A 14,700-nucleotide genomic window follows, 5' to 3' on the forward strand; every position below is an offset into this window, starting at 1 on the left:
CCATTCTGTCACTTTCAGTGTTGCAGTGCAAACCTGTGCAATCTGTCTCTGTGAATTGCCTACTGTCCATTTTCTAATCAGGAACAGACACTAACACACACACCCTGGTAGTGAGTCAGCAGCTCACAGACACCAGTGCATCTGGTCCATCCATCCAGCCAAGAAGGCTGTCCTGTCCTCTCTATGCTGCTGACCGACACAGTTTTCAGGGTATAATCCTTGGTCTGGACCTAAGAGGATCCCCCCCACAATATCTGTGTCTGAGCTGTTCCGCTTCCATAAGTCTGAGAATTTAGCATTTTTCAAACACCTGAAATCACTTTTCCCTGCAATCTAGAGCCATAATCATTATACTTAATTGTATGTAAAAAATAAATAAATAGAATAATAACATATATATATATATATATCAGTACTAGTCAAAAGTTTGGACACAACTACTCATTCAAAGGTTTTTCTTTATTTTTACTATTTTCTACATTGTAGTAACCAAAAAAGTGTTAAACAAATTTGAGATTCTTCAAAGTAGCCACCGTTTGCCTTGATGACAGCTTTGCACACTCTTGGAATTCTCAACCAGCTTCATGAGGTAGTTTCCTGGAATGCATTTCAATTAAAAGGTGTGCCTTGTTAAACGTTAATTTGTGGAATTTCTTTCCTTCTTAATGAGTTTGAGTCAATCAGTTGTGTTGTGACAAGGTAGGGGTGGTGTACAGAAGATGACCCTATTTGGTAAAAGACCAAGTCCATATTATGGCAAGAACAGGTCAAATAAGCAAAGAGAAAGGACATGCCAAATCTTTTCAGTCTCCTGAGGGGGAAAAGGTGTTGTTGTGCCCTCTTCACGACTGTCTTGGTGTGTTTGGATCATGATAGTTTGTTGGTGATGTGGACACATAGACTGACCAGATTAATCCAGGGGAAAGCTTTGATCCCTTATTGATGTCACTTGTTAAATCCACTTCAATCAGTGTAGATGAAGGGGAGGAGACAGGTTAAATAACGATTTTTAAGCCTTGAGACAATTGAGACATGAATTGTGTATGTGTGCCATTCAAAGGGTGAATGGGCAAGACAAAAGATTTAAGTTTCTTTGAACGGGGTGTGGTAGTAGGTACAAGGCGCATCAGTTTGAGTGTGTCAAGAACTGCAACGCGGCTGGGTTTTTCACGCTCAACAGTTTCCTATGTGAATCAAGAATGGTCCACCACACAAAGGACATCCAGCCAACTTGATACAACTATGGGAAGCATTGGAGTCAACATGGGCCAGCATCCCTGTGGAACGCTTTCGACACCTTGTAGAGTCCATCCCCTGATGAATTAAGGCTGTTCTGAAGGAAATAGGGGTGCAACTCAATATTTGGAAGGTGTTCCTAAATATGCATTAAGGTGTCTGTCGTAGAATAAACAGCAAAAACAAATGTAGACATTAATAAATTCCTAAATATTTTTTTACAAAGGTGGGGAGTTCCAAGATGGAGGCGTGGTGGCTTCAAAACAGCGGCCCTTGTTCAGTCATCTAGTATATACTGCATATCAATTATTGGGTCCTACACTAACGGACCTGAGGTCCCGGGAATAGAGATTGGATGTCCCCTCTCACTCGCATCACACCAGGATTTTATAGAGGGGTGAAAGGATGTCCTGAGGCTGGGGTGGATGATCTGTCCCTAAGCAGCTGCTCAGGTGAGAGATTTCACTGGTTTCAGGTGTTGCATGCATAGAAGGATTGGCAGCACCATTTAAAGGCATAGTGAAGTCTTCATAAATCCTTCATAAATAGAAAATGTATTGTCATTGGTTGGTTGCATAAATAAACACTTGGAAGAAGTGGAACAAGGACAACACAAGTTCAAAAAAACCCTCATCAGTTTATTGTCTTTCAGCAAGAAAAGGTTTTAATAATCTCATATTGCTTAACGTCGCCCCAGGAGTTTCCTCAATCCTCCCGTCAAGTTTTTAAGAGAGACTAAAACACCTTCCATCGAACCAACCACAAAAACAAGTTTTACAGTATCTCAATTCAGAGTGTCTATTGTCCTCAAACTTGACAAATGTGCCAATAACAACATGGATTCCTTTCCTCTTAAGCTATGTAGGCCTATATGTCACGAGGAAACATTCAATGCCTGTATTGAGCAATGCCACAGTTCAAGTAATAGAGACAGAATTAACACTTCCGCACCTCTGGCAGTTCACACAAAAACGTTCTTAAAAGGTCACATCATCAGATGAATAACGCCACCAATCAAGAGTTAGTGCATTTCTATGGCAAATGCTGATGACCCCCGATAATCATAATCATTCAATTCTAACATTACAAATACTGTTGGATTGCACTTTCCTCAAGCTTTCATCTTCTGTGGCATATTTCAGAAAAAATATATATCTAAAAATACAAAAAGCTTATACTTTGAGTAACAGAATATAACGTACAGTCCATTTATGTTTTGATCAAGCACATGTGTGGTGTGTTTCCCCCCCCCCATCACCATAAACTGAATTTTCTGGTCGGGACACATATTTTCTCACTAATAACAAGTGCTTTGGTTATTGGGTACAATATGTAGAATGTTGTTCTAAGAATATATTGAAAATTGTTTATGCTACATTCAGTACGGTAGATATGAACTGGTAACTGGGTTATAATTTGACAACAGAAAAAATCAACGCTACTGTCAAATTGCGCTACATCAGTTCCTATAGTTTCATGACTACGTACTCAAATACTCAGAACGAGTTTGGTACGTACCACAGCTAGCTATGCCACCGAGTCAGCCATCTTGTTTTTCTGCACCATTATATTCTAAACCCACTTTAATGATCTGCCGTGCATGGACATCACAGAAATTAACACGTATTTGAAAATAAATCGAAATTCCAAGGTATTGGGTGTATTACGGTCTCATTTTACATTAGCACCAGTTCTTTGTGTTGTCAAAATGGGGCCCTGGAAGTCCAAATTAAAAAAAGAGCACCTGACAAATATAAACATATTATGATATAGTACATGTAGTCAGTCATCCACTGGATGACCAGGCCCACTAACGAAAACAAATAGTATCCCATAAAAGAAAAGGTGAAAAAATGGTTACAAAAAAACAAACAAACCAATAACAATAGCAAACAGAATCTTATAAAAAACAAAGTCCCAGCTGACATTCAAGTTCCGGTCAAAGTTCCAATCAAGTGAAATCACATTCACAAATCTGTTGGAATCATCCTAGTGCAAATCCGTAGAATAGCTTCAGTACGCAAACACGTCCGCCCCCTCAAGTTGCTTCACTAAGCAAACACATCTGCCCTCAAGTTGCTTCAGTACGCAAGCATATCCGCCCTCAAGTTGTCCTACTAGGATAGCTACAGAGCGCAAACAGGTCCCACATCCGTCTAGTCTACATCTCTGGCGCGGCTGCAGGGAGTCCAGCGGGTAGTTTAGTAGAAGTCTGTAGAAGATGGTGTTCCTCTGTCTTTAGTAGCAGGCAATCCTCTGTGGCTGTGCGGGGCGAAGCTGACGAGACAGGGGTGACGTGGACGGGGTGCACCAGCCGGACGTCCAAGGCCTGGTTGTGCTGTGCCAGGGAGTTGAGGCGGTAGTGCAGAACGAGCTCCTTCAGAGAACAGTGGAGGTCGTAGGGCTCAGCGAAGCCGTAACCACGTGGCGTGCTGTAGATCATGCAATGCTTTACTTCTTCATTCACACTGAAAGGTTACAAAAGAAAGATATGTTAGTACCAGTGTAGCAGCCCCTAAGCTTTGAAACATGCATCAAAGTGAAGTAACTGCTTTACAAGAGCCTATAAAATAGAGCCATCTCATACGGTATAGCAGTATTCACATATTTTTCTTAATCTCCTTTCCTTCATGACTATTTACATAATGTTCATTTCTCGCAGGAAGAGAACACTCACACTACGGAGCAGGCGTAGCAGCCCTGCTTGCTGCTCTCTCGGATCAGGAAGGTTCCGGTGGGTTTGTCCATCAGCATCTCCTCAGCCTGCGTCCTGCTCAGCTCTCCCACGAACCAGGTCCCCTCATCATGGTGCGCCAGCCTCTCCCGTTCCCCCTTCAACACATAGGTGCTGCACACAGACCAGGGAGGACATTGTTAAAACCTTTCATTGATAACAATCATTCATAAATAGTGAGCATACTATTAAAAAAAGGTGTATTTAATCATTTCTAAACAGGTATATGCACCACAAGCATTTCTAAGCAAAAACTAAGTACAATTACGAAGTATTATAAGAATTTACAGGTCTATACTATGAAATACTTACTCGTCACTGCTATCGTCTTGGATCCCCAGCCAATCATTAATGCGTTTCTGTCGCACACCTTTGTGATTCAGCCAACTGAAAAACCAAAGGGACCAAAAATTAATGTCTGTGCCAACCCACTGGGCACAGACATCATTTCAATGTCTAGTTTTGATGACATTTTAGTTAAATTGTCAACTAACGTGAATTCAACATGAAATCAACAAAACATTTCACCATGTCATTGGATTTAGGTTAAAGGTTTGGTGAAAAAAAGACAAAATTCCCTTATGTTGATTCAACGTCATCACATATATTTTTTGTTGTTGAAATGACGTGGAAACAACGTTGATTCAACTACTTTTTGCCCAGTGGGAAGGGATTGAAAAAAGCTACTTTTCATTAACAGTGATTGGAATAAAATTGAATAAAACAGAATAGAATAGAAGTATTGTAACTTACTTGAAGTACTGGTCCCTGATGTTGCGTAGCTCTATGAGGTCAGGCCTGAGGCTGTTGATCCTCCTGTCTGTCTCTCTATAGTCCTGGACCTGGGACCTCAAGTCCTGCTCCAGGTGGACCTTACTGTTGTAGATCTCCCCCAGCCGAGACTTCAGCTTCTCATAGTTCATTAGGAAGCTGGAAGGGCAAATGTCAATGGTCATAAGAGGTCAAAAGATGGGTCATGGGTCACGCCACTGAGCTGAAACATAGCTGCATGCATGTTGGAAGGATGAAACAACAAAGAGACATCTATCCACACTATAAGCATGTGTGGAGACTCCATGTGGAGAGACGTAGCGATGTTGTTGCCTTAGTTTGCCAGACTCACCTCTCCAGGTCCTTCTCTGTTCCCTCAGATCGACTGCTCCTCTCACACTCCTCCCCGTAACGCTCCTGCTCACGACACTGCTCCTCGAAGATCAGCATGGTCTCGTTGAAGGCATCTATCGCTGTTCTCTTCATCTGGATCTCCTGTGAGGTTTTACTGTAGGCCTCGTATAGACGGTCAAATTCTTGACTCTTCTCCTGATACTGACTGTGGTACTCCTGGAGCTTCCTCCCAGCCACGTCAACACTGTCCTCTTCCACCAGCTCATCCTGGGTACAGACAGGCAGACAAATGTAATACAGCAGACAACTAATTACTTGTCTGTGTATGACGATTATCTTCCATTTACTTAGGAAACCAAAGGCAAATTTCACTCCCTCACAAATTTCCATCTCAAAATGGAAACAAACATTATTGAGACTGAGGGTAGATGAGAGGTGCGGGTGGGTGTCTCCTGCCTACCTGTTGGAAGCGGGATACGGGGTGTGTGAGCATGACGTCAAGCACAGCGTTGTATTCCACCAGAGGATGATGCTGGTAGTGCCAGATGAGCTCCACCACGGAGCTGAAGGTCAGGGGCTCTGAGAATCCGTACTTCCCCTCACGGTGGTAGATCTTTATCAACTTGCTGTGGCCGTCTTTCCTCAGCGTCAGAGTGAAGTCTCCTTGTGTCTTAGTGGAAGCGTCACGAACTAGGAAGGAACCGTCAGGTGTGTTGCAGAGCTTCTCGTTGACTTCCTCCCTGGAAATGTCTCCCCAGTACCACTCGGCATCTTGCAGGGGAAAGACTGGGGCTTCCCTGAGGCAGTTGTGGCTCATGGTGGAGGTCATGGGCTTTGTTGACCTAGGAGGGAGAGCTGAGAGAGAAAGAGAGCGATCAGGATGACAGTTTCCTGAGATAATGATCAGTTTGAGAGGACGAGATATAACTGCAAACATAAACTGTCACCTCACTATCACCACCAGCAGACCCACAGCTGTTTAAATGAATAATCCCCCACACAACAACCCCCCCCCCCCCCCCCACACACACACACTCTTTGCAAGCTTGTCAAATCTCCAGACAAGCCTAGGCATGTCAAACATAGGTTCACTCACAATGTAGCCTTTTAGTATTTTTTCTTGGGGTAAATAGATTTCACACGTTTGTCAACAAGTCTGAAAAACCCACAAAGAAGCTAAAGCAACCAAATGTAAATGCTGCAAATTCAGCACATTTTTACTTTGTCAGTAAAGTGCAAATGTAGGCATAACTTTAGATAGGGTCACTTTTACATCCCCTGGTTGTCTTGTGTCCAAATTCTGCAACTGCCCCAAAACCATCCATCTTCTGGAAGGATACTACAGTTATGATCCTCTATAAAACTATTATATTTTTCTTTACCGCAGGACTTTTCAAAACCCTCTTAACTTCTCCATATTGGGGTGAAGGACGATATTGGCGATATGTTTCACTACAGGCCAAAAGTGCATTTTAGGAACCTGTAGCAGCAAAAGCTGAAACCATGGATTCCTAAACTGTATGACTTGTGACTGTACCCCAAGCCCTAATACAAAAATACAGTATATGAAGAATATACTTCATAAAAGCCCAGATATAAATATCACATTATCTTTCTTTTAATTCAAGAAGCATTGGAAATTGTCCAATGCAGTTCTAAACAGGCTATGGCTATGTCATTCACTGTAATCCCATGGAGACAGCTGAATTTAAAAAAAGACAATAAGTGATGATAATAATAAATGCAATATAACATCAGGTAGCATACATCCATTGGCAGTTTCAAAGTAAGTCATGCGACAAGTTGCCTAGTCTGGTCTGGTAGGCTTTCAGTGGTTGCGCACGAATTAACTACGGTCGGCTACAGTAGACTAGAGAAAAAGGGGAACAAAGCAGTCATTTCATGCGGCATTTCTTCTCCACTCAACATTGTTTACGCGCTGGTAAAACGCGTTATTATAACATAATAATAGGTTAGAGAGAATTTCATCAACCTATGATCCAAAATACCATGTTTAATTTTGATATATATCTTTGTAAGACAAAGCAAGACTGAGAATGAGCGAATCCACCGCGTCAACGACAAAAGTATTACGTAATTGCCAAGCAGCGAATTGCGCTATGCATGCCTGGGCAAAACACATGGGGGGGGGGGGGGGGGGGCAACACCTGTGTGTACACAACTGGTCTTATGTCAACTTTCTATCATAAGATGTTAATAAAATGTGATAGGCATTTTAATAGAATACAGATCCAACAAATACCTGGAGGCGCCTGATCCATTTCGACGTAGAATAGGATTTAAGAGGGATAAAACATCCCGTTCCAAATGTTTAAATTCCTAATCGTTTTGTGGGATACCTTTCCCTTTCTCACGATGGGTGAAAAATATAACTTTTTCTTGCACCAGAGTGAAAGGATCACAATGGCGATTCGTTTTAGGAGCCTAATGCGTCCTACTTCAGATTAGACAGTTCGGTAGCATAATTATTAATTAGTCCAGTTTGATAGAATATCATCAACGCCAAACTCGCAATTCGTTCAATACATTTAATCACAAAAGCAGTTCTGCAAAAAATGAAGATAGTCATTTCCAGCAACGTCTCTCATTACCGCCGATCGGCTCCGCTCCAAACTTCGTCGCAGAGGCAGCGGTCAAGAGATTTTAAAGGGATCTGCAACATCATCTTGGGAGAAACCACCACTTTTAGAGGGAGAGCTGTCGTCACAAGACGGATTGCTTAATGTAGACAGACTGAAAATACATTTCTGATGTAAATATGAAATAGTATCGTGTTGTCTTGTATTGTATTAATTGTAGCCTATATCTGAATGCAGCTTTTATAGACATACGATTATTGGTGAGGGATTTGTTTAATAACCGTTCACGTACACCCCTAAATGAAAGTGGTACGTTCCTTGCCTGATCGTTTCATTCAAGGCTCTCAATGCAAGGTAACTGTAACTGCGATTAATTCGACGACACATGAGATATGAATATAACTATCGAAGACACACAGATACATGTTTAAAAAATAAATAATAATAAAGATAAGCACCATAGTGCCTAGTAGTCCTTTACACTCGTACTCGCCTGTCATCGATGACTATTTTTTATTTATTAATATATAAATGATGTTGACGTAACTCTGCAAAAAGTCATTCATAAACCTTTTTAATTTCCATTTGCATTAGAAAGCTAAGTATTTGTTTCTTGGGCTTCAAGAATGTGACTGCTCAAAGTGCTTTAGGCCTTGAAAAATAAATAATTGAACTGATTGAAAGTGATGGGATATCCGTGAACAAATGCCGTGGTCAAGGCTATGACTGCGCCAGCGCAATGAGTAGAGTTTACTCAGGTGTTCAAACGCGCATATCAGACCGAGAGCCTAATGCTTCTCGGGTAGTTCTTTAGTAGTTTTAGGGCTCTATTTAATCTGTAACGATGAAGCGTTACAAATTCCGCGATATAAATGTAAAGGTAGTTTGCGATTGAGAAGAAATATGGAGCGTTTACCGTGAATGCAGTCTCCGCTAACTTTTTAGGGATAGGGGGCAGCATTTTCACTTTGGATGAATAGCGTGCCCAGAGTGAACTGCCTCCTACTCTGTCCCAGATGCTAATATATGCATATTATTATTACTATTGGATATAACACACTCTGGAGTTTCTAAAACTGTTTGAATGATGTCTGTGAGTATAACAGAACTCATATGGCAGGCAAAAACCTGAGAAAAAATCCAAACAGGAAGTGAGAATTCTGAGGCTGGTCGATTTTCAACTCATCGCCTATTGAAATCCCAGTGGGATATGGATCTGTTTGTCAACAGTCTGTAGAACATTGAATGAAGCTTCTACTGTGATGTGGGGCCGGATGGGAGCTGTTTGAGTCAGTGGTCTGGCAGAGTGCCAGGTCCTGGTCATGCACATTCCACAGTATATCGACTTGCGTTCCATTACTTCTATAGACACAAAGGAATTCTCCGGTTGGAACGTTATTGAATATTTATGATAACAATATCCTAAAGATTGACTCTCTACTTAGTTTGACAAGTTTATTCGACCTGTAATATAACTTTTTGAAGTTTTCGTCCGACGTTCGCCTGGATCTGCGCGAGCATTTGGATATGTGTACTAAACGTGCCAACAAAAGTTGCTACTTGGACATAAATAATGGACATTATCGAACAAAACAACAATTTATTGTGGAACTAGGATTCCTGGGAGTGCATTCTGATGAAGATCATCAAAGGTAAGGGAATATTTATGATGTAATTTCGTATTTCTGTTGACTCCAACATGGCGGAGAAATGTTGTTTATATCTGAGCGCCGTCTCAGATTATTGCATGGTGTGCTTTTTCCGTAAAGTTTTTTTGAAATCTGTAACAGCGGTTGCATTAAGAACAAGTGTATCTTTAATTCTATGTAAAACATGTATCTTTCATCAAAGTTTATGATGAGTATTTCTGTTATTTGATGTGGCTCTTTGCAATTTCTCTGGATATTTTGGAGGCATTCCTGAATATGGCGCCAATGTAAACTGAGATTTTTTTATATAAATATGCACATTATCGAACAAAACATACATGTATTGTGTAACATGATGTCCTATGAGTGTCATCTGATGAAGATCATCAAAGGTTATTGATTCATTTTATCTCTATTTCTGCTTTTTGTTACTCCTATCTTTGGTTGGGAAAATGGCTGTGTGTTTTTTGGACTTGGCGGTGATCTAACATATGTTGTGTTATCGCTGTAAAACATTTTTAAAATCGGACACGATGGGTATATTTACAAGATGTTTATCTGTCATTTGCTGTATTGGACTTGTTAATGTGTGAAAGTTACATATTTCTAAAAAATATTTTAGAATTTCCCGCGCTGCCTTTTTCAGCGGAATGTTGTCAGGGGTTACGCTAGCGGAACGTGTGTCCTAGAAAGGCAGCCTTGGTGGCCTTGGTGGCCTTGGTGCAGTCATTTGATTTCTCAAATGACTGCCTCGCCTGGTTCACCAACTACTTTACAGACAGAGTTCAGTGTGTCAAATCGGAGGGCCTGTTGTACGGACCTCTGGCAGGAACATTGCTTTTACATTTCAATCATTCTTTAAAGCTAAACTTCCGTGGCGCGGATTGAATAGAGCCCTTAGTTTAGAAAACAATATCTCCACAGAGGCGACAGTTACAGGGATGGTTAAAAACAGCATGCTTGCAGTAGCAACATCAGAGAAACTGGGCAGAAGGGAGTGGTGCTTTAAATAGGCCTACAGCAGTTCTGAAACATCTTTAATTGAGTCTCTCACATTTTCCTTAATTGCCTTCATAAATTTCCTTCAATTCGCAAGATACTGAATGTATCTCACCGGAGAAAGCATCCAAGTGAGCGAAACAGCGCCCCTCTGTCTCTGTTTGTGTAGCCCATCTATGCTGTCTGGTCAAAAAGAGTATGGCATTGTTGCCTCCCGTAGCATTGAATGCAAGGGAAGCCAGCAAAATTTGGCCTCCCTTGATCATTTAAAAAATAATAATAGCCAATCAGCATTGAGCTAAACTGAGTGAGCTCAGCTGTGAATGGTCCTGGCGCACCATAAAAAAGGCTCAAGGGAAGCCAGTTTGAATTTGGCTTCACACCAATCACATCACATTAGAAGCCAAATGTCATTGACAGAAAACTTTAATTGTTGCATCTCGTTGTGTCGTTGTCCTCCAGTGGCTAGCTAGCTAAAATCTTCCCTTTTAGCCATGGATGGAGATAGGGATTTTGACTTGTGGTTTTACTTAATTCTCCGTACTGGCCAATAATTATATCCAACCATAAATTCATACATTGTGCCCCTAGCCTGAGAGGATGGAAGTTCAACATGTAGCTAGATGTAGTAACTTTAGGCTTATGTTAACTAGCTGGCCTGGCGCTTTGGTTGCCCATGAAAGGAAGTTAGGCTAGTGAGCAAGCATTTTAGCCAGGTAGCCTAGGACAATAAAAACTAAAAGCATGTAAGACAGAGTAATAGACCGTGTAGGCAATATGAAAGACGAGGATGGCATTGGCGTAGGGTGAGTAAAAAAAAGAAATCTATTTGCACACACACACGCACACACATACACACACACATAAATCAGTTCCATGGACAGCCACATCCTATTTAGCTTAAGTTGATTGGGCTAAATCATTTTTGGTTTCTTTTAGTTGTCACTGTTTTAGACTAAGCATAGGTGATTAGATGATGTTGAAATGGTGCTGGAACAGTGGAGGCAGCGCCTGTTTTCTTTGTGACTTGCGGTAACTCTCCATGGTTCTAAGTCAATAGTTGTTTAGTAGTCCGAAAATGTCGAAAACATTAACAGCTTGACCCTGCTGTAGGTCATGTAACTATTTGTTACATGCAATAGGTTTTGTGGACTTCACCGGACAGATGTTGCTCTCCAGTTTCGGGATGAAACAAAGGTGTGGTTGAAGTTATTCTGCCACTATGTCTTCTTATTGTCTCGGCCTTACTCCTATCGACCTGGCCAAGGCTTTCGACTCTGTCAATCACCACATTCTTATCGGCAGACTCAACAGCCTTGATTTCTCAAATGACTGCCTCGCCTGGTTCACCAACTACTTTACAGACAGAGTTCAGTGTGTCAAATCGGAGGGCCTGTTGTACGGACCTCTGGCAGTCTCTATGGGGGTGCCACAGGGTTCAATTCTCGGGCCGACTCTCTTCTCTGTATACATCAATGATGTCGCTCTTGCTGCTGGTGATTCTCTGATCCACCTCTACGCAGACAACACCATTCTGTATACTTCTGGCCCTTCTTTGGACACTGTGTTAACTAACCTCCAGACGAGCTTCAATGCCATACAACTCTCCTCCGTGGCCTCCCAACTGCTCTTAAATGCAAATAAAACTAAATGCATGCTCATCAACCGATCGCTGCCCGCCCGTCCAGCATCACTACTCTGGACGGTTCTGACTTAGAATATGTGGACAACTACAAATACCTAGGTGTCTGGTTAGACTGTAAACTCTCCTTCCAGACTCACATCTCCAATCCAAAATGAAATCTAGAATCGGCTTCCAACAAAGCATCCTTCACTCATGCTGCCAAACATATCCTCGTAAAACTGACTATCCTACCAATCCTTGACTTCGGCGATATCATTTACAAAATAGCCTCTAACAATCTACTCAGCAAATTGGATGCAGTCTATCACAATGCCACCCGTTTTGTCACCAAAGCCTCATATGCTACCCACCACTGCGACCTGTATGCTCTCGTTGGCTGGCCCTCGCTTCATATTCGTTGCCAAACCCACTGGCTCCAGGTCATCTATAAATCTTTGCTAGGTAAAGCCCCACCTTATCTCAGCTCACTGGTCACCATAGCAGCACCCAACCCGTAGCATGCGCTCCAGCAGGTATATTTCACTGGTCACCCCCAAAGCCAATATCTCCTTTGGCCGCCTTTCCTTCCAGTTCTCTGCTGCCAATGACTGGAATGAACTGCAAATATCACTGAAGCTAGAGACTCATATCTCCCTCACTAATTTTAAGCACCAGCTGTCAGAGCAGCACACAGATCACTGCACCTGTACATAGCCCATCTGTAATTAGCCCATCCAACTACCACATCCCCATACTGTTCTTTTTTTATTTTGCTCCTTTGCACCCCAGTATCTCTACTTGCACATTCATCTTTTGCACATCTATCACTCCAGTGTGTAATTGCTATATTGTAATTATTATATATACTTTTTCTATTGTATTATTGACTGTATGTTTGTTTATTCCATGTGTAACTCTGTGTTGTTGTTTGTGTCACACTGCTTTGCTTTATCTTGGCCAGGTCGCAGTTGTAAATGAGAACTTGTTCTCAACTAGCCTACCTGGTTAAATAAAGGTGAAATTAAAAATAAATTAATAAATATATCACAGTGTCAAGGTATATGAACTAATCGGTCATAGACCAAACAAAGCAATTATCACAACACATACAGTAGGTTGTAATATGGGTATTTTTTTCATGGCTTGGCTTCCCATGTGATTTTTCCTTCGCACTGCTACTGACTCAGTATAGAAAACAGTCAGGCATGCATCCTGGACCTACAGGCCGTGTTGAAAACATTTGTGCACAAAAATGCAAGGTGACGCAGTCGCATACTGTAGCTACTATCGGCATATACAGTACATTTAAAAAAAGAGAGAGACAAACACAGACACAGAGAGACTTTTTCTCTAAGAGAAAGAAAGAAAAAAAGTGACACAGAGAAACAGCAATAAGGATTTCAGAAGTCCAGGGGAGTCTCTCAAGTTGGATTTAATTGAATTTACCTTAATTGCAGCCCATTTGTGCAGGCTATTAACCAGACAAAACCTTCTGAGTTCAACAATAAATAGTTGGCTAAATGTATCCTAAGTCGATTACTTTTTTCCTCATTGTTAGGCTAATTAATGTGTCATTTCTTTCTAAAGTGTTTATAAATAGCTGCTACATAGCAGCTAAATATGAGAAAACTGAGTTTATTAGGCTACAGAAATAAGTTATGAACTTCACAGGGTGGTGAATATGCCAGGTGATGAGCTTGATGCTCCTTTACAATAAATATTGAGGGTCTTATTCTGGTGACATGATGATCGATGCTTGGCTGCCATTTGACAAATAAAAATAATATCGCTCTTGTCCATAATAATTTCATAATGTAGGTAGCCTGCCCACACTGTGTCTGTGAGCTGTTAGCTAGAGTGCATGTGCCACGACCCACATTTGCTATATAAGGCAATAGTTTCTGTGACAAAACCATCAGTAGAGCTGGTGTCATACAGAGTATTTTCTTAGTACAAGTAAAGTGACACAGGATGGCCATAACGCTTCATGACAGTGTCATAAAGTGTATTTTCTACATGTTACTAAAAATAAGATGAAAAATATATGACTGTAAAGAATTCATTACAAATGTGTTTTTTCCCCTGCCAATAAGGTTCCTTTCGTTTGAAAGTTTGTTTCTGCAGCCTCCCTCAAGGTCTTCACCTCCACACTTGGATCCAGCTGTCACGCCCTGACCGTAGAGAGCGTTTTATGTCTCTATTTTGGTTTGGTCAGGGTGTGATTTGGGTGGGCAGTCTATGTTCTATGTTCTATGATTTTGTATTTCTATGTGTTTGGCCGGGTGTGGTTCTCAATCAGGGACAGCTGTCTATCGTTGTCTCTGATTGAGAACCATACTTAGGTATACTTGGTTCTGATTTTCTGGTGTTTTTACAGTCATTTATGTCCAACAATTTTCTAACAGAAAACTTGGGGGGCTAAATAAAATCTCCCGTGGGCCAAATTCGCACTGTGAGCCGCCAGTTGAGGAACCTTGCTGTACGCTTTCTTGAATTTGTTCTGGATTTGGGGCCTGTGAAAATACCCCTGGTGGCATGTCTGGTGGGGTCGGTGTGTGTGTCAGAGCTCTGTGTAAGTTGACTATGCAAACAATGTGGACTTTTCAACACATTCATATTTCTTATAAAAAAAGAAGTGATGCAGTCAGTCTCTCTTCAACTTTTAGCCAAGAAAGACTGGCATGCATACTATTTATATTAGCCCTGTTATTACAATGAAGAGCAAGACGTGCT

General features: G+C 41.4%; 1 protein-coding gene across 1 annotated transcript; it reads right to left on the reverse strand.

The window, feature by feature from the left end:
* Positions 1-1,873: 1,873 nt before the first annotated feature.
* Positions 1,874-7,696, reverse strand: LOC120020037 (phosphatidylinositol 3-kinase regulatory subunit gamma-like). The gene is made up of 7 exons (XM_038963468.1): positions 7,359-7,696; positions 5,556-5,950; positions 5,094-5,362; positions 4,724-4,900; positions 4,283-4,357; positions 3,914-4,084; positions 1,874-3,704 (listed from the first exon to the last, which is right to left on the reverse strand). The coding sequence occupies exons 1-7, from the start codon at positions 7,375-7,377 to the stop codon at positions 3,398-3,400; spliced, it is 1,413 nt and encodes a 470-aa protein (XP_038819396.1). The 5' UTR covers positions 7,378-7,696; the 3' UTR covers positions 1,874-3,397.
* Positions 7,697-14,700: the final 7,004 nt, after the last annotated feature.

The sequence above is a fragment of the Salvelinus namaycush genome, chromosome 25, assembly GCF_016432855.1.
Source record: "Salvelinus namaycush isolate Seneca chromosome 25, SaNama_1.0, whole genome shotgun sequence".
Lineage (NCBI taxonomy): Eukaryota > Metazoa > Chordata > Actinopteri > Salmoniformes > Salmonidae > Salvelinus > Salvelinus namaycush.